Source organism: Pteropus medius, unplaced genomic scaffold (assembly GCF_902729225.1).
Source record: "Pteropus medius unplaced genomic scaffold, Ma_sr-lr_union100, whole genome shotgun sequence".
In the NCBI taxonomy this organism is placed as follows: Eukaryota; Metazoa; Chordata; class Mammalia; order Chiroptera; family Pteropodidae; genus Pteropus; species Pteropus medius.
The window spans coordinates 26650571-26670406 of NW_024342471.1; the positions used below are offsets into that span (position 1 = coordinate 26650571).

The 19836-nt window shown below is 61.0% G+C and overlaps 1 protein-coding gene and 1 long non-coding RNA gene across 2 annotated transcripts in view; one reads left to right on the top strand and one right to left on the bottom strand.

Moving 5' to 3' along the window:
• CDH4 (cadherin 4) overlaps positions 1–19836 on the top strand; it is a 96613-nt gene that overhangs the window by 73894 nt on the left and 2883 nt on the right. Inside the window, exons 6-11 of the mRNA XM_039864737.1 lie at positions 1051–1188; positions 9190–9375; positions 14438–14691; positions 15192–15334; positions 17294–17527; positions 19056–19354. Of these exons, the coding sequence (XP_039720671.1) occupies positions 1051–1188; positions 9190–9375; positions 14438–14691; positions 15192–15334; positions 17294–17527; positions 19056–19354 (1254 nt within the window). The remainder of the gene's footprint in view (positions 1–1050; positions 1189–9189; positions 9376–14437; positions 14692–15191; positions 15335–17293; positions 17528–19055; positions 19355–19836) is intronic.
• LOC120603897 (uncharacterized) lies at positions 11586–14021 on the bottom strand. Its single transcript, XR_005653214.1, has 3 exons — positions 13821–14021; positions 12886–13152; positions 11586–12540 (listed from the first exon to the last, which is right to left on the bottom strand). It is a non-coding gene; the product is annotated as an uncharacterized LOC120603897 (long non-coding RNA).

The following is a 19836-nucleotide window of genomic DNA, read 5'->3' on the forward strand; positions in this document are numbered from 1 at the left end:
TGGATGGATAGAGGGAAGAAGGGAGAGGGGAGAAGAGGAATGGCTGTGGCAGGAAAGACAGGTTGATGAGCATCCACTGCTTATAATTCCCTCTGGAGCCAGTGTCTGGAACCTGAGTATATGTCATTAAATCACACGAACGAGACCTGGTCTTTTTCCTTAACTCCTGGAAGGAGCAGGGCTTGAGACAGTTTGGCACGTGGAAAGCATTTCACAAGGTCCCTTTGTGCCTTGGACCCCAGAATCCTCCCTCCCCTGTGGTACCAGTGAAAAATGGGCTGTGTTCCCACCAGAGAGCTGCCTCCAGCCTTGTCCTCACCTCTCTCACCGGAAGCACCTGTGACCTCTGGCTCAGAATAGGTGTGTAGAAAAGGCCACCTCTGCTGAGCCAGCGCTTTCCGTACCGGTGGACTCCCGGAGAGCACCAGGTGGACAAGGGCAGCGAGGTGAATGCCTCAGAGAAGCCAGTCTTTCCAGCGAGCTTCGTGTGCCTCCTAAAGCTCACACCTGCCCCTGGGGCTGACCTCTCCTTCCGGACTGTGATCAAAGTGAAAGTGTGCTGCTCTCCACAGCCACGAAGGCCGGGGAGCGGGGCTCGTCTCCCCTTGGTCTGTCTGGACTCCTGACATGTAGCTGAGCTGGACCCTGAAAATGCTAAAGAAACGAGGCCCCTCGACACGTGTCGGGGGGGCCCGTCCCCCTCTGTGGGCTGTGCGTCCCTCGTCTCCAAGCCCCGGGTGGCACCGGGCCCCGTTCTCCACCTTTCTGTCCTGGCACCAAGTACGAGCTGCGCTCGTCAAAGCCAGAGCCGCCGGGACGACGACACGGCCAGGCGCTTCCCGCCCCGCCGTCTCGCGAAGAACACACCCGTGTGCCACGTCTCCCGCCGACAGCCCCGGGCGAGCCCCGCGGCAACACCGTGTCCGGCGGGCGTGCGGCCCGGCCGCCGCGAACTCCATCCCGGGGCACATTTCTCTGATGAAAAGCATGGCCGCCTGTAAACTAAATCCCAGACTGACGTTCTGTTCCCCCCACCCCGTTCCCTTCTAGAAAGTTCAGCAGTACACGGTCATCGTTCAGGCCACAGACATGGAGGGGAACCTGAACTACGGCCTCTCGAATACAGCCACAGCTATCGTCACGGTGACAGACGTGAACGACAACCCGCCAGAATTCACCGCGAGCACGGTGAGTGCCGGGCATGCGCGGGGGCCCGTGGCCACGGGCTCCAGTTCGCTCACGTTCGGTGTTGCGTCTCTTATGGCCGCTGGTGGGTGGAAGGAGCTGGGCAGGTGGGGGTGGCAGAGGCCCAGCAGTGGGGTCCGAGGCAGCAGTGGCAGCCAGCCCATGGTGGAAGGGTCCTGTGCTCAGTCTGGCACAGCCACACCTGACTCTGAGCAGTGCTGGCCTTGAGAGGCTCACAGGACAGGGGGCTGACACTCTGAGTCTGGAGGCGTCAGCCGGTGCTCTCCGCCACTTTGAGAAGTGTGCCTGTGGCCGTGCGTGACAGGCCTGCCAGGGAAGGCCCGGATGGGGCCTCGGCCAGACACAGGGCAGGCCCCTCAAGGACACACTCAGCTAGCTCTCCATGGCCATCACCAGCAGAACGGGAAACGGGGTGTGGGGGCACGCCGCGCTCCTCTGCATCACACGTGACTGGTGGGTGTGCCTGGGCGCACCCCAGGCTGGACCAGCGTGGCCCGGCACTCCTAACGGACATTCGTTCATTCGCTCCCTCGCAGTGTGGACCCATGTGTCCCTTCTGGGCCTTGAGCCCTGGGTCGCACACACACACTGGCTGTGGGGTCACAGAACCACGAGTCCCCACGTCCCATCTCCAGGAGGCCCCATCCCGTGAAACCTCCGCGGCTCACTCAGTGCCCGGTGCGTGGAGCGAGCCCTTTGGTGTCACCGACGGCCTCTGGGGTCCCAGCCTCTGCTCTCCACCCACTCACCAGCCAACACCCGCCCTCGCGACTGCCCAGGTCCGTGGCGAGCAGTGCTGAGTGTCCGGGCCATCACCGTGGGATGCCAACATGGTGGGGACATGCATCTGCCCCTCAGGTGCCCGTCCAGCCATGCAGCAGGGGCCAGGCCGGGCTGGGGCGGTGCTGGCAGCTCGAGGCCACCCTGAGGGTCCAGAGCCCCTTCCCAGAGCCTCGCTGCTCTCAGGCCAGGTCACGGGAGGGCCAAGGGGGCAGCAGCGGCCGCAGGAACAGGAACCATAGTGGCTAGAGCACAAGCCGCCCCGGCGCCTCCCCCGCCAGGCACCGGGCGCCAGGCACCAGCCAAGCTTTCCCGTCACCTCCGCTGCCACCAGGCCCATGAGGGCCAGGACCCAGGTGTGGGGAGGGCGCCGAGGCTCAGAGAGGCTGAGTCACTTGTCAAAGCCACGCCGCCCGTACCTGGGAGCAGCCGGGGTGGAACCCCAGAAGCTGCGGCCGCATCATGCAGCTAAGAGAGGTGGCCGGGGTAGGGGGATGGAAAGGTCCCTCCGTTCTCCAGGTGGGCCAGTCACCTTGCTATGAACGCATCTCACAGGCCAGGGCCCCTCAGACGAGCCTCCCCTCGACCTCCGAGCGCCTCCCCGCCCTGCTTCCCCACACCGCAGCGCCCCATCATCCCATGTCCCCCCATCTGGAACCACAGAGTCCCCAGTCCACATCCCACATCCCAAGTCTAGGCTCCAGGCGTGGCCGGACCAGGCGGACCCAGGGCGGGTCCCGGTGGCCATCCGCGGCCTCAGCCGTGAGGGCACAGCGCCACCTGGTGGACAGATGGCAGATCACCGCACGGAGGGAGCAGCAGGCCCCTGCCCACTGGTGAGGGGTGCGTGGCTTCCGCTTTCGTGTGCTCCCTGTGGCCAGGAATAATGGTACGACAGGCCTAGAGCCGGTGTCTCAGGGAGTTTGGACATGCGGGAAGCAGCTCTCTAGGGACTCTTGGAGAATAATGATGCCCAGGTCCCCAGACCACAGCTGGCCGGGCAGACACAGACGCCTGCACCGCCTTCTGTGACAATGACGGGACACACGGCTGTCTTCACACGTGCCAGGCCCGCGATGGCTCATGGCCACTCCCAGTGAGAGGCTGAGCCGCTTCCGGGCCAGGCGCCTGGCGCCGTCCACGCTGGTCAGGGCCTCGGGGGGCGCAACCCACAGTGCCCGGAGCCCGTCTGCAGAGTCAGGGTCTCCGGTGGTCCAGGGCAGGTGCTCAGCCATGAGGTCACCGCTGGTGAGGAAGTGACAGAGGGAGGTGACCTGCCTCTTTGCTCAGGGCATCAGGGGAGGGACTCCGTCGGCGAGATGTCCCTCGCTCCACACAGACGGCTGGAAAACGGCAGCTGGTCAGTACACTGGGTCACCGCACTGGGACCGGGCGGAGTTTGCCTGTGACCCAGGAGGTGACTCACACACATGCCAGGGGGAGGTGGGCACAGCCTGGTTCCCGGGACACGAGTCAGACCTGCGGGCAGTGGGTGTGGACGGCATGGGCAGGCGTGGGCCAGTGTAGACTCATGGAAGGGTGTGGCCAGCGCGGGTGGGCGTGGACGGACGTGAGGTGTAGACTGTGCGGACCCCTCAGGCGGGATTGCGGTCGGGCAGGGCATGGGCTCCATACGGTCATCCAAGTGCTGATGTCCCAGTGGCTGCGTCGCAGGCAATCCCAGGGTGTCCGTAAACACTCGGGGTCCCGGGATGGGTGGCAGGCCGGGCCGGACGCAGCTGCTCGGTGGGCGGGACTGCGAGGCTGGCCACGCCCCTGGCCCCGCCCCTGGCCCGCCGATTTATTTTTATCACGCTTAATCAAGAACAATCAGCAGAAGCTGAGGAGATGCGGGGCTCTGCGGGATCCAACTCCTGCTCCTAAATGATGATTAAACGTTATCCTCCCTTCGTCTGCTCTGCGGACGTGACAGGCTAGCTGCCCGCTGCAGGGCTGAGTCCTGCCATCCAGCCGGCCACTCTGCACTGGGCACTCCCTCGGGTGCACACAGGGTCCGCTGGCCTCCAGGACACGACCTTTAGACCCCACCCAAGGGCCCCCTGTTTGCCGCCTTGGGTCCTGGAGTGAAGCCTGGAGACCCAGCTTCCAGGTCCCTACGCCAGCCCAGCCACCTCGCCGCCCCCACGCTCATGGCCACAGGAGGGTCTCCTGGAGTCAGGAGGCTCCCCACACCCCCCAACATGGTCCCTCCTAGCTGCGTGATTTTGGGCAGATAGCCAGACCTCTCTGAGCACCAGAATGTTTGTCCCCGCTTGACACTTAAGTGCGACACTATCTTGCAGCATCTCCGGGAGCATCGCTGATCTGCATAGACATTTTTACCCTGAACGGTGACATACGGATGGTACCCAGCCCGTCACAGGGGCAAGAGGGAGCGGGGTCCGGGAGCAGGAGAGGGCGGGGTCCGGGGGCGGGGCTGAGCAGAGGCAGACGCGGAGCCCCGCCCAGCGCTGCTGTCCACTGGTGAAGGAAAGGGGGCAGTCCTTACGGTCCTTACAGGACCCCCTCAGTGTGGTGTCATACAGGACAGGATCCTGCCTGTTTTACTGTAGGTGTTGCCTGAACGATCTGTCCCTCACCCCAAGGCTGACGTGAATGAAATTAGGTTAGATGCCTTTAAACGGTGGGGGATCACAATGGTTCCCCTCCCAGGGGTCTCTGAAGACGGGACAAGAGGGTGACAAACTTGTAGGCCGATGCCGGGCCCACGGCATGCTGAGCCAGTATCACCCGCAGATCATCCTTCGAGGGGCTGCAGTGGCCAGCCGGAGGCAGGGGTCCACAGACGTGGGATGTGGGCGTCTGTGGGTCTGCAGCCCCTCGCCTTTGAGGTTCTTCCTGGGACAGCTTGTGGTGCCACCCTCGGAGTGGCCTGCCTGGCCGGGTGGCAAGACAGCCCCGGCTTCGGGGCCTGGACGGACGGTGGGCCTCGAGAAACAAGACAAGATGACAGTGGCCCTTGTCACGGTGCTTCTCATCAACATTATGTCCAGGGGAAGACGCAGGCTGCTCGTCGTGGTGAGGCCAGTAAACCCCGCTTTCTGGAACAAACCTAGTCTGCGCACCGAAAAGCCAGCCAAGGGGTTTCAAGTTCTCTTTTCAGTTAAGTGGCAGGGTCCTTCCCCGAGCTGGCATCGCAGGGGACACTTTGCGTACCTCGTTACCTACTGTCCAGCAGCGCGGCGCGTGGGCCGGGGGCTCGGCGAGGCCTCGGTGTCCCCGGCAGGCGGAAGGCGGACTCAGCTTCCCTCCTGCTGGATGCCACCGGGGCCACGATGCTGATTCTCAACTCAGAAACCAACAGAAATTGTCATCGTTTTACTGGAAGGAAAACTAAATTTTGAAAATTAAAAGCAGCGTACTGCACATTTTCCAACAGAAGCCAACACAGAATAAAGGACCGGTGCTGGCATGTCCCCAGACGGAGCTTCGTGGGGACCCCTCTCCAGGCACCTGCAGCCTTCCCACTCCGAGGCCATCCTGGCATGACAGGGGTGTCCAGGGACAGCGGTCAAGGGATAGATCCTTGATTTCTGGCAGGGAGAACCAATTAGATGTCCTCAACCAAGCCAGTGTCCACAGGCCAGGGGAGGCGAGTGTCCTGTGCCCCAAGGGGCTCCTGGCGAGGGTCAGGTCCTCCCGCAGGCCTCAGTAAGACCAGTGACAGTCCCGAGTACTCAGGACAAGCAAGGCACCATTGCAGGGTCTTGGGTGTGGGCCGGCTGTCACTCTCAGGCCTCGCCGGCCGAGGGGCTCCCCCTGCCCCCTGGCTGGCTCGCTTGTCTCACCCAGCCCTCTATACTAATGCGCCCTCCCCGGGGAGTGGGCCATCTCTGCGCCCCACACCAAAAGCCGCCTGCGTCTGGGGACGAGGCCCGGACATGGGGTGTTGGATTTCCGTCGGGGCGAGAAAGCCCGAGTTATTTCCTCCTTCTCCAAATATCTGTCTTCATATCCCGTGGGGCAGGGGGACAGGCTGTCTCTGCCCGAAACCTGAGAAATTAAATTAAAAACGCACTGCGGCTGGGGAAGGCAAATGTGGAAACCCTGAGCCTGATTCGCCAGCTCAGACTCTCCGTGAGCCTGTATTAAACCTGCACGAATTAAAATAGACTCTGCTAATAAACTTCACCCCAAAGCCCAGAAGGCATCAGACTCGGACATGTGGCTCTTCCTGCACCGTGAAACCACCAGCCCGCAACTCCCGGAGATGGAGACCCCGCTCCGGAGGACTGAGCAGAGCAGGCGGAGGTGCCCAGGGGGTCCTCACTGGGCGTAGTGCCCCTCAAAACTCTGCTGAGGTGGGGGACCCTCAGGTGACAACACCCAGAGCCCCCCCAGTAGTTTAAGCAGAGAGGGAAGCTGCCAAAGCATGCGAGTGGCCACGAAATCCAAGGCCAGGTGGTCAGGTGGGGGGCTCTGCCAGGGGTCATCAGGCACATTAGGTGGGGGGCTCGCCGGGTCACCAGGCGCATAGGTGGGGGAGTCCCCAGGTGCAGGGACCTCGGATCCTGTCGTCAACGCAGGACGAGGTACAGCCACCTGCCTCCTGCCACTGCAGGTGCTGAAGCAGGGGGTCTGGGGCCTCTGCCAGCTGGCACACACGGTCTCCCTGTCACCCTCACTCACGTTATGGGGGCCGTCTGTGCAAGCACCCTCCTGCCTCCTCAAGCCCACTCGAGGACAACTCTGGAGGCCTGCGAAGCCCCCACTGCCCCAACGTCTGTCCTGAGAGCTCCAGGGACTAACCAGGTCACCCCCACACAGCCTGGCACAGCCCTGTGCCTCCCCAAGACACCTCGTCTCCTCCCCCAACCACCAGCCCCTGTGTCACTGAGACAGAATCACCGACGGCCACTGCCGCCTCAATCTCCCTGTGTTCAAGCTGCTGTCCCCCAGTATTCTGACTTGTGCCCCAGGCCCCTGCCTGCCAGCTGCAGCTCACATTCTGAGGTGCTCAGGGGGGAAAACCATCACAATTAGGGACCCAGAGCTGGGCTTGAAGTGCCATCTTTCTGAGGGTGCACGAAGCTCCTGGTGGAGAGAACCGGAAGCCGGCATCCCAGGCAGGTCCCATCGCACAGACGGGGTGTGCAGGAAGCTGGCCCAGCCGGGGGACCCTGCACTGGGAGAGCCACAAAGGCTTTGACAGACACCTGTAGCAGCCTGGCCCTTGAGCGGAAGTCAGCTCTGAATGCAGAGTCGGAAAAGCTCCAGACAGTGGCTGCAAACTCAGCCATAAAAGTGCCTGGACGATGGGGTCAAGCGGCTGGCTGCTCGCCACCATCCGCCAGGTGGTAGGTCAGGTCCAGAGCAGGCAGAGGCCCTGGGCTGCAGCCGCAGTACGTGGGAAGGCTTCCCCTGGCACGAAGTGCTGCCACGTCTGTTCCGGGGTGTGAACGGCAGATCTGGGCTGCAGCCCCCACATGAGCACAAGGCAGGCCGTCATCTCTGCCACGTAACTGCCAGGCGCTGGTGGCAGGGAGCCGGCGAGGCTTGGGCACTTCTGGCTGAAGTCAGGCGGTGCAGAGAATTCCCGGAGGGCGAGGGCTGAGCCGAGAGGCCTCTGGCTCCCTTCACAGCGACCGGGCCCAGGGCAAGGCCAGCCATGGCCCCACGCCCAGCACCTGGGACCCATGCTCCGGGCCCCTCCCTTTGTGGCTCCCCAGGGTGTCAACTCCTCACTGCAGTTTCCGCGTCTGTAAGCGGGGGCGAGAACGAGGTGCTCCAAGGACCCGTGAGACGCTGCATGGCAGTGCCCAGCTCGGCCCCGGCACACCGTGGGCCCCGGGGATCGGCGCTGGGGCGGCTCTGCTGTGGACACCAGCAGAAGCCCCTAGATAGTTCCACAAGCTTTGTCTCCGGGTTTTGTGGCTCAAAAGCACACTACGCAGAGCAGGGCTGGCCACGCCGTGTGCCTGGCCCAGCACAAAACGAGGTCGCGGGCCCCTCGCGAATGAAGAATTTCAAGGCAGTGACAGCCGAGCAGCGAGCCGAGCGGAGGGTCCCCGGAGCCGGGCCGCAGGCCACAGGCCACACGCTGCTGAGGCACCGTGAGCGGTGGGTAACTCACGCAGTAGAGGCGCTTGGGGTTCTGTTGTTACCCAATACACACACACACTCACACTCACACACACGCTCACATGCTCACACACCTGCTGACATACTCATTATGCTCACACACACGCCTACCACACACAATACACACATACCACATCTCACACATGCTCACATATCAGCCATTACATTACTAATAATATTATTAAACTGCCATTACACTCACACTCACACACACACACACATCATTATTTCTACATACACTCATACTACACATACACGGCCACATTGTCAGCCACACACACATTATACTTCACATTCACACGGGTTGACATATGTTTCAGTTTACACACTATTAGTCAGTCATTGATTAATTTCATTCACGCCATTAATAATAAGCTTAATGCGGTTTCACAATAATAGTAGATTCATACATGCTCTCTCATTAATTTCATATTGGTTTCCCTCAGATTCATTACACACATGTTCGCTATATGCTTCATCACTCTACATTGACCTCCACATTTTCACACACACATTACTTCATACCTCACACACACACTCCTGTTTCCTTTTTCCCTGCACATGGCTGCTTCTGTCACATGAACCACGCTTATCGATGGGGATGGCTCGCAGCCCGCATTGTCTGTAGCAAGAGAAAAGGGTTAAGTCCCAGGGTGGCCACACGGACCCCAAGCCCCAGCCTGTGACGGGACGTCCAGCAGGAGCGGGTCGCCTTCGGAAGCTGCTGTGCCGTTGCTTACCCCGCATGTGCAGGCGTATCCCTGGTCCCCGTGTCCCGGGAATTTGTGCCAGTCCCCTGCTGACCTGGGACAGGCTTGAAGGAGATTAAGAGAAAGGCCAGGTGCACGCGCGTGCATGTGTGTGCGCACGTGTGTGCAGGCGAGGCTGACTTTGGAGTGGGTATGTGCAGACGTGAGGCTCAGCCTTGTCGGGCCTCGCTGAGGACCCAGAGGCCCCTCGAAACGCCACACGAGCACGGCATGGGTCCACCCACGGGAACCCCAGGTCCTGAGCAGCTGGAGGCACCCCCGCTGGGTGGACGCCTCCGAGCGCCCCCGGCCTCCACAGCACGTGTAACTTTCTCTTCCTTACACTTTGCAGTACGCGGGGGAAGTCCCCGAAAACCGGGTGGGGACGGTGGTCGCGAACCTCACCGTGATGGACCGTGATCAGCCCCACTCGCCAAACTGGAACGCCGCCTACCGCGTCATCAGTGGGGACCCCTCGGGGCACTTCAGCATCCGCACGGACCCTGTCACCAACGAGGGCATGGTCACCGTGGTGAAGGTGAGTGCACGCCCCACTCCTGCCTCAAACCCCAGGACAGATTTAACAGAGACGGTACTGGGGTTCCAGCACATCACCCCTAACACCCTAGGACAAGGGGCTGTCCCCAACCCACTAATGCAGAGGCAGCCTCCACAAGAACCTCGTCACGTGACCGCCAGGGACAGCAGCCTGCGCTGCCACCTCCCCCCAAAAAAGAGCTGCCCTCCTGTCCCCTCCCCGAAGGCCATAGTTCTTTAAGCTGTTGGTGGGTGAATTCTAACTTTCCAGCGGTGAGCCATCCCCGCATTCCTGAGATAAAGCCAGCTTCGTGGAGAAGAAGTTTTTCTTTGTGATACATTGTAGGACTTGCTTTGCCAATACCCGAAGGTTTTTCTTGTATTTTTCTGAGCAGTTTAGGCTTATACTTTTCCTCTCTGACTGTCTTTATCTAGATTTTGCTACCAAAATTATAGATTAATTTCAAGAAACATGCCGGGGATGGGGAGGGTGTGGTTACGGGGTGGCAGGCGGGAACTGGGGGCGGGGCGCCTGCGTCTCGATCACGGTGGCGGATTTATCTGTGCACCTGCCACGACTCACGACTGACTCTCAGCGCATGTAAGTTTACAGGTAAGCTTTCAAACCCTTCGAGCTGAGAGCGCACGCAGATGCGCTGTGCCCACGGTGTCCCAGGGCGCTGTCCTGGGCAGGGCTCGGCCGCGGGCACCTCACTTTCTCCGTTTTCCGTTCCTTCTTGTTTCTAGTCCATATAGTGCTTTCCTCTAAAATGTCCATCACAAGTCTGCGGAAGGCATTTGCAAATCGGTCTTGCATCCTTTGATGGAGACACGGTCCTTTGAGACATTCTCTTTCCAAGGGGGCTGGCCAGGCGGGGTCTGGGGAGGGGCAGGGGACACAGGAGCAGGGGGGCACTTAGGGGACCCCACGCACTGGCCCACAGAGGAATTCAGTGCCTTGGGGACACATGTTCTTGGACCCCCACACGGGCTCTTCACTTACCCCAGCATGGGCCAGCCACCTCCCTGTGCCTCGATTTCTTCATACATGAAATGAGGTGACTTGGGGGGCCTAGACGCGGGTGTGTCGCTGACATTAAATCGGATGCAGACGCAAAGGTTTGGTGCGCACCTGGCACCTGGTAAAGCTGCCGCCGTCCTCGTAGTCACCGTCACCGTCACCGCCGTCACCGCGGACCGGCCGGTCTCCCACTGCTCCCCAGTGCGTGATGAGGGGCGCTTTAATTCCCACAGGGTCTCCCAGCCCCTCAGAATCATGAGGCGCCCTGCCGCGCACGTACACTGCATACCCGACCCCGTCACGCCCGGCCCTGCGGGGGCCGTATCTGCAGAGGGGACGTTCTCGTGGCCGGTCCACACTGGAGGCCACAGCCCAGTGCTGTGTGCACAGAGCCTTTGCTTCTGTACAGCACCCCAGCTTCTGGTTCTAGCCCGCGACCCCGGCGGAGGTGACTCCTAGACAGGGACCTCCCCCGCACCCTTTTCTGGTGGCCTGGTGCATCAGGGCCGATGCAGCGGGAGCAGGGGGCGTCTGCGGCCCACCCAGCCTTCAGCCATCAGCCACAGATCCTGGCTGCACTGTCCCTTCTCAGTCCTGAGGCCCAGCTCAGCCACCGTCCGAGGAAGTTCACGGTCATCTCAGTGGGTCTCCCTGATCACTTCCCTGCCTCCACACCCCCCGACTCTGTCCTCCCGGTCTGGGGGCCCCGCGAGCCTCACCACCTCTCAAGCTCTGCCCGAGTTGGGGCGCACAGCTCCTCTGCTGTCAGACCCCGCCCGACGGGCATCCGTCCCCGTGCCTGCCCTCCTAGGAGCCCGCGTGGCCTCCTCCGTCCCTCGCCTGTCCTCTCCCGGCTCCGGCCATGGAATCACAGCCCACTCCAGGAGAAAACTCAGGCCCAGAGCGATCACAGGTCCTTTCTGCCTCACCCTGGACCTCGGCTTTTAAAACCCAAAAGCCAAGGACTGGCCTCTTCTGCTTGACCCCTTGGCGGTGACAGGCTCGTGGCAGGCAGAGCGTGCCCAGTGGTGCACACCCTCCAGCCCCATCCCCGCCAGCACCCTCGCTGGGCACCACCCCTCAGGGTGCAGACCCCACCCCTCACCTTTGAGCGAAGGGTCACCGCCCCCTGAGGGGGGTGCCCAGCGGAGCCGGGGAGCAGACCCTTCACTCTGATTGAAACTGTCCAAGCAAATTACCCATCAACTCCCCCATTACAGTGTGTTTTATTTCACCCGCCCGTGGAACTTTATTGGCCATGTTGTCTTTCAGGAAGGTGTCCTTGCTCAGCTTGGTGACACCGTTTTTAATGTATGACGTGCAGCATTCTATGTCCTTCAGGGACACCAACCAATAAATATGGCAGAAAGATCACTCCTTTAGTGGTTTGTTCATAGACAAAACCACCACAATTTTATGAAACCGTATATAAACGAATTAACGCCACCCCCAGCCAGCTCTCAGAGGGCCCTGGGTGACGGGCCAGACACGGCGCAGGTGCAGGCGGGTGCTGTGCGCTTGGAGGAAGCCAGGGTCCAGAGACAGAAGCACCAAGTGTGGGCCAGGGGGAGGGGCCAGAAGTCCAGCAGGATCCGTCAGGGGAGGGGTGCCAGGCAGTCCTGCACTGGGTGCCCCCACAGAGCGGCAGCCAGCTTGGGCCCCGGAGGCCCTGTCTGGGTGGCACCTGTGGGTGGAGGGCCCTTCTGTGATCACACACCTGAGCAGCACTCAGCGTTGTGCTCGGCGATGGACAAGGAAGGTGTCCAGCTGTCCCCCTATGTCCCCCAGGCCCCCGTGGGGTACGGCTGACCCACGCCAGCACCGTGCTAAGCGCCAGGCCCTGTGCCGTCCCTGGGGGGTGCGGGGGGAGCATGCAAACACATCAGGGATGCAACATGCAGACACGAGAGGTGTCACTGCAGCCGACGGCATCGCTCCTGGACGGCTCCGGGGCGGAGCAAGGGGGCGACACGTCAGACCGAGCGCTCACACCAGCTACCTCCATCATGTCACGGATCCAACGGTCGTTTTCTCCAAATGTAGCATCAGAGGGTTTTCACTTAACGCCACCGATCCCGTGTCCCATCGTCTTACTCTGAAGGTAGTGGTCCCCAGCCACGTCGGCCATCGCTCATCTCCTGTATCCTTCAGGGCACACAAAAAGCTTAAAATAACAAACCCAAAATCACTGCCCACAGCAAGAGGTCCAAACGAGTTTAAGATTTATTCACAAGGACCGTTGCCCTGAAAAGCCCATTGAGGACTAGCATCTAAGCGCTGTCCTCAATGACTCACTTGAAGTCATTATTGCCTTGGGAATTATGTTAGCAGCTGGTTTCCAATATCCAGAGACTGTTTTATATATAGTTTTATTTTTAATACCTAAAATGTGAGAATATAAAATATCGTGACTCCAAACACAAAGCTATGTGACAAAACACGCAGCCAGCTCGAGCCCTCCGCTGCCCGCCACCCGCTGCCCCCTCTGACCATTGGTGCGAGTTTCTCGTTTCTCCCCGCCATGTTCCTTTCTGCAAACGCGAGCAGATGCGCGGTCCACATTCCTCTCCGTCCCCTTCGCGAAAGGCAGTGTGCTTTGTCTGTTGCTTTCTCTGCTGCCCGTGGATCCTGGAGCTCTCCCCACTTCAGTACCTGGGGACCGCCCCGGTCCTTCGTAACGGCTGCAGGTGTCTCCTCCGTGCGCGTGCCCGGGCGGGGCGGCCATCTGGTCGTCTCCGGTCTCCAATTCGTATTCTCCTTGAATGATACAAAATAACATTGCGATGAACCACCCTGTGTGTATATTACTTTTCATGTGTCTAAGCAGAAGTTTTTAAGGCGATGGCAACGTGTTGTGTGGTGTTGGGTTTTTTCCCAGCGATACTGTTGCAAATTTTGCCTTGAATAGGTACACATCTCAGGACCCTAGTGTTTCCAGATGACTTCCCTCCCTCTCCAAACTGTGAGGACCACCCCGCAGACTGTAGACCCCTTCTAGTATCTATCAGTGGGGGTCCTGGTACCCCCAAAAGGGTGTAACTGGAAATCACGTTAATACAGGGACCTGTGCTGAGTTGGAGGGAACCCAAAACACCTGACGAGTTAGTGTCCTGGGGCTGCTGTGACAAAGGACCGTAAGCTACATGGCTTAAAACAACAGAAGCGTAATCTCGCACAGTTCTGTTGGCCAGAAGTCTGAAATCAAGGTTCCGGCAGGGCCGCACTCCCTCTGGAGGCTCCGGGGGTCCTGCCTGCCTGTCTCCCGCGTTCTGGTGGCCCTGGGCGATCTCTGGTGGCCCTCGGCTGGGAGCCACGTCACTCCAGTCCCCGCCTCTGCCGTCGCATGGCCTCTCCCCGCACCTGTCTGTGCCTCTCCCTCTCCCTCCTCCAGACCAGGGGCCACCCTCGGTCCCAGGTGGCTTTACCTCAGTCTTTAGCTTAACTGCGTCTGCAGGAAGCTGTTTCCAAATAAGACTGCGCCGCTGGCCTGAGACGGACATGACTTTGGGGGGCGACCACTCCGCACATGGCACCTGGTGAGGCCCCCCTGGACAAGCAACAGTGGGGGCCTGGCCACACTCTGCTGGAGGGAACAGATGGGCATGGCACCCCGGTGCCTGCTGAGAGCCAAGCTGTGGAGGGGACACGTGGTGGGTGCTGTAGCCCCCAAGGAGCCCAGCCACTGCCACCGCATGACGGGACAGGAGGGATGTGGGGTTCTCCCTCCTCCCGTTAGCCAAACCCAGCAGAAAAGCAGAGACAAGGGGGCCTGGGGACAGTGGCCATCAGGACCAGCATCCCGGCCACAGAGCAGGACAAGAGAAGCAGCAACAGACGGGGTGGCGGGTGCTGATGAACCAGCCCATGGGCACCCCTCTATCCAGCCCGTGGCACCCCCTCCATCCAGCCTGTGGCACCTCTCCCATCCAGCCCACGGCACCCCCTCCACCCGGCACTTGGCACCCCTCCACCCGGCCCTTGGCACCCCCTCCATCCGGCCCACGGGCACCAGTGCAGCTCGCCCTGGCCTCTCTCGTTCCAGGCAGTCGACTACGAGCTGAACAGGGCGTTCATGCTGACCGTGATGGTGTCCAACCAGGCGCCCCTGGCCAGCGGGATCCAGATGTCCTTCCAGTCCACGGCAGGGGTGACCATCTCGGTCATGGACGTCAACGAGGCCCCCTACTTCCCTTCAAACCACAAGCTGATCCGCCTGGAGGAGGGCGTGCCAGCCGGCACGGTGCTGACCACCTTCTCGGCCGTGGACCCCGACCGCTTCATGCAGCAGGCCGTGAGGTGGGGCCCGGTGCCCGGCTCGGGTGTCTCTCCAGGTGGGAGCGCAGGGCCCATTCCCAGAGACAGCGGGGGAGACCTGGCCCACCTGACCCAGTCTGAGCGATGCCACAGGTGCTCGGCAAACATGGCGGGCGCTGTCCTGGCTCACACCGAGAGGGCGGGGCAGCCTTGACGATGTGGGAGGTGGGCGGGCCCTCTGCTGGGCCCCCTGCCAGCTGCAGGATGTCGAAGGTCACCTCTCTGCTCCTCAGCTCGCCATCCGTGAATGGGGACGATAGCACCTGCCCCCTAAGGTCCTTGTGAGGACATGTAGCCCATCTACCACGGTGACCGTGAGCCTCTGCTGTCACCGTCCCACGATGGAAAGACCCCCAGTGAACTCTCCTTCGGGGCTGGCACCCAGGAGGGACGGTCCCGGGAATGCTGCCTGGAGGGCTGGGGGCTCCAGGGCGGCTCTGAGCTCCCGCCCTCACCTCACCTCCCGCCCCCTCCCTCCACAGATACTCAAAGCTGTCAGACCCGGCAAACTGGCTACACATCAACGCCAGCAACGGCCAGGTCACCACGGCGGCCGCCCTGGACCGCGAGTCGCTCTACATCAGAAACAACGTCTACGAGGCCACCTTCCTGGCGGCCGACAACGGTGCGCCCCACTCCGGGTGACTGCGCTCACGTGCCGTGTGCTGTGGGGGGGGGGCCCGCCGGCACCCGGGGGGGGGTGGCGCAGTGCCAGCTGCCCTGTGCCGAGCTGCAGCTGGGGCCTCGTCGTCCCTCAGTGGCCCCGGCCGTCACCCTCTCCGCGTTTGTTCAAAGCGTCCGTCATTCATACGGGCACCCACACGGTCGCTCATTCATGGGTGGCAGGGGGAGCCAGGGACGATGGCAGTCTGGCCTAGGTTTGTCCCCGCCCTGTCCTGGCCAAACAGCTTCTCAGCTTCTCCACCCATAAGCTGCGGCATTGGAACCATGTCTTAGCCGAGCGGCCCTTGCCAAGGGCCATGGCCCTGGCTCGGTCAGCACTGCTGTTCCAGCTCTTACGACCACTGAGCCCTGCCGTGTGCCATCGGGACAGTCAGGCAAAGCCCCTCTCTCCATGCTGACGTTCCGGGGGCCAGTGTGCCCACTAGCACCAGGGCCAGCTGCATAGTAACGATAGAAATTTCATCATGATTGAGGTTTGTTTTCTCCCAGAAAGAAGATGAGGCAGGCAGCCACAGGTCAGCGCTAAGACGCCAGCTCACTCTGGCCACTCCCACGTCCTTGGCGAGCTGCGGCATGGTCCAGAGTGGCTGCCGCTGCTCCAGCCATCACGACCACATTCTGGCCAACAGAAGGAGGAGCAGGGAGGGCAAGGGCAGACCCTTCTAAGGACTTCCACTCAGTGCTCACGAAGGCCAGTGATGGCTGAGAACTTGGTCGCGAAGCCATAGCTCACTGCAGGGGATGCTGAGAAATGCAGTCTGCTAGCTGGGCAGCGATGATTCCAGCTAAAATTCAGGACACTGGTTGTTTTATTAAGGAAGAAAGGAGAAATGGATATTGAGGGTCACCTTGGTAGTCTCCGTCCCAGGGAGATGGGTGACAAGTCGGCCAGATAACTGTGGGAGGGAGCTGGCTGGAAGACGGGGACGGGAGACAGTGACCGAGGCCTCCAGCTGAGCTGTTGGCTCTGAGGGCCTGACTGCGGGGCCAAGGCCAGCGGGACGGGAAGGTGGAACGGGAGGTGCACCCCGGAGTTCATAGCAGCCCCTGCAGAGGCCCCGGGGCAGGATGTGGCTGGCTGCTCTGGGAACGCTGTGCAGCTGGAGTTCATGAGGTCTGTCCTACACCACGTGACGGCGGGGACCCCTGCCGTCACCTGCCAGCCTCCTTCCCCCACCCCCGAGCCGCAGGGTGCACAGAGGCCCGTGGCAGCTCAGGCACGGAGACTGGGTTAGACAGGGACTTGGAATGAACCGTGGCTGGGGCAGAGGGCGGGCGGCAGCACCCGAAGCAGGTGCGCGCTCGGCGCTGGTGAACGAGCCCCACGTGTGCGCCGTGTCCTCGTGCACCCATCAAAGCAGTGTCCGAGGCCGGCAGTGAGCTGTCACCGCGCGTGCGTTTTGCTGTTTTCTGAAAGATTAAAGGGACACGCTGTAGGTTTTATTTTCTACACGCTCCACCTGCCTCAGCCCAAAACCGGGCGGTTCGTGTCGGGGTCAGGAGCTGCCATAAAAGGCAGAGCGGCTGTCAGCACAGCCTGGAGGGCGGACAGGACGTGCCTCTCCAGCCGCCCAGCTCACATCCACCGCGACGTGAGCCTGGGCGGAGGCAGGGCTTGGGCGTGAGGGTCTCGGGGGACAGGGTCGGGGTCCCCAGAGGGGCGCCGAGGCCCGAGCGTGGCTCGCTGAGTGGGCGCTGCCTCCCGCAGCTTTGCTCGGCGGAGCTCTCTGCGTGCGTGCGCGGCCGCGGGGTGTCTGTCGTGCACGGCTGAGTGGCTGCGTGTGCTGTGCAGCGGGTGTCTCTGTGGGTCCGGGGTGGTGGCGGAGCCCCGGGGTGGGGGGTGGGGCCGCGGCGGCATCGGATCAGAGGTGACCTGCGAGGCCCCGTGTCTGCCCTGCAGGGGCCCCCCCGGCCAGCGGCACCGGGACCCTCCAGATCTATCTCATCGACATCAACGACAACGCCCCCGAGCTGCTGCCCAAGGAGGCACAGATCTGCGAGAGGCCGAGTCTGGACGCCGTCAACATCACGGCGGCCGACGCGGACGCCGACCCCAACGTCGGCCCCTACGTCTTCGAGCTGCCCGCCGCCCCGGCCGCCGTGCGGAGGAACTGGACCATCACCCGCCTAAACGGTGAGCCCGCGCCGGGCTCCGCACTCCGCGGGGTCTGGGCAGAGAGGCGGGGCCCTGTCCCACAGGAGGCCGGTGCAGGCCTTGCCCCGCGGGCCCCCCACAGGGCCGAGGCCCCAGCGTCTCCCTGTTTGACAACGTGGCCGTGGATGTCCTTGCGGCTGCGCGGACCGGTGTCCACCGCCCCGCTGACCAGTGTATTTCCCGAGGGCGCCGTCCTAAACGTGCACGTGCATAAAAGGCACCGGGCCGGGGTTTGCGGGCACACGAGGGTGCCTCTAGAGGGGCGACAGGGAGGGCTTGCGCCCCAGGCCCCGCCAGCACTGGCCCCGTCTACAAGAGCATTTTCCCAGCTTCTGAGCCACATCGTGTCCATGTGCACCTTTGACCAGCGAGGGCCGTTCTGCCGCACACTTACTGGCCGCTTTTTGTTTCTTCTGCGAACTGTCTGTTCGATGCCCTCACCGGTTATTTTTTGGGAAGGTTTTTTTCTAACCGATTCAGTGAAACTCTTTATATATGAAGGAAATCGTTCCTTCATCCCGCGTGTTGTAACTGTTTTTTTACCTAATGGCCAGTGACTTTTAATATTATGGTAAGATGTAGTGCGCGTGTGTATGCATCTGTGTACCCGTGTGCATGTGTGTGCGTGCATGTGTGTGCCCGTGCGCATGTGTGTGTGCATGTGTGTCCATGTGTATGCGTATCCCTGTGTGCATGTTTATACGTGGGTGTGTGTGCTTGTGCATATCTCTGTGTGCATGTGTGTATGCATGTATGTGCGTGTGTCCACGTTTTGTGTGTGCGTGTACGTATGCGCATGCCCGTGTGGGCCTTGTGTGTGTTGTGTGCATGTTTTGTATGTTTGTGTGTATGTGTGTGCATGTATAAGTGTGTACATGCCTGTGTGCCTTTTGTTGTGTGCATGTGTTTTGCGTGTTTGTGTCTTTGGCGTAATGACGTGGTGATGGGTAATGCATGTGTGTGCATATGCCTATAATGAGCCCTTGTGTGTGTGTTTATTATTGTGCATGTGTTTTTGTGTTTGTGTGTACATGTGTGTGCGTAATGTGTATCAATGATGATGATACATGTCTGTGTGCCTTATTATTGTGTTGTGTGCATGGTTTGTGTATTTGTGTGTTACATGGGGTGTGTATGTATACATGTGTGCATATGCCTGTATTGCCTTGTCTTGTGTACATGTGCTGTGTGTGCATGTATTGTGCGTAATATTGCATTATTACATATGCCTGTGTGTGCCACCATGTGTTGTGTACGTGCTTTGTGTATTTGCGTACATGTGTGCATGTGTGCGCATGTCTGTGTGCCTTGTGTACGCGTGTTGTGTGAGTACGTGTGTGTGCTTGTGCATGTGTGTGCCTTGCGTGTATGCATGTGTATACGTGTGTGTGTTAAGCAGACGCGTCAGATTTTCATGCCCTCAGACCCGATCCGGTCCTTCGGAAGTCCTGCTTAGGAAGGAGGGGTCACCGTTCACTGAACAAAGCCCGGTGTCGCTTTGCACCAGGTGACTACGCCCAGCTCAGCTTGCGCATCCTGTACCTGGAGGCCGGGGTGTACGACGTCCCCATCATCGTCACGGACTCTGGGAACCCCCCCCTGTCCAATACGTCCATCATCAAAGTCAAGGTGTGCCCCTGTGACGAGAACGGTGACTGCACCACGGCTGGCGCGGTGGCAGCGGCCGGCCTGGGCACGGGCGCCATCGTGGCCATCCTCATCTGCATCGTGATCCTGCTGAGTGAGTATGACAGGTGCCGAGGGCGTGTCGGTGCGAGCACTCGTCCGGGGGGGGAGGGGGCGGAAGTGCCCAGGTGCGTCCTGCAGCCCACGTCCCCACTGGGGACCTGTCAGAGACCCAGTTAAACCGGTGCATACGAGATGGGCCCAGACACTCATGGCAATACACGCATGCACTCGGGTGCACTCACACGAGCTGCCCACAAGCACAGGTGTGCACACGTCTGCTCAGACGCGCACACGTGCACATCTACACGGCATGCGCACACGCTCACACAGGCACACGGCACGCCCATGTTCATGCTGAGCACACGTGCACACCATGCTCATAGACACCCACACAGCCTGCGTGTGCACATACGCGCATGCCGTGCTCACACGGACACGCACGCAGCCTGCTCACGTGCTTGTGCACACACACACACACCGTGCTCACACGGACACGCAGCCTGCTCACATGCTTGTGCACACCGTGCTCACACGGACACTCACGCAGCCTGCTCACGTGCTTATGCACACACGTGCCTGCCGTGCTCACACGGACACAC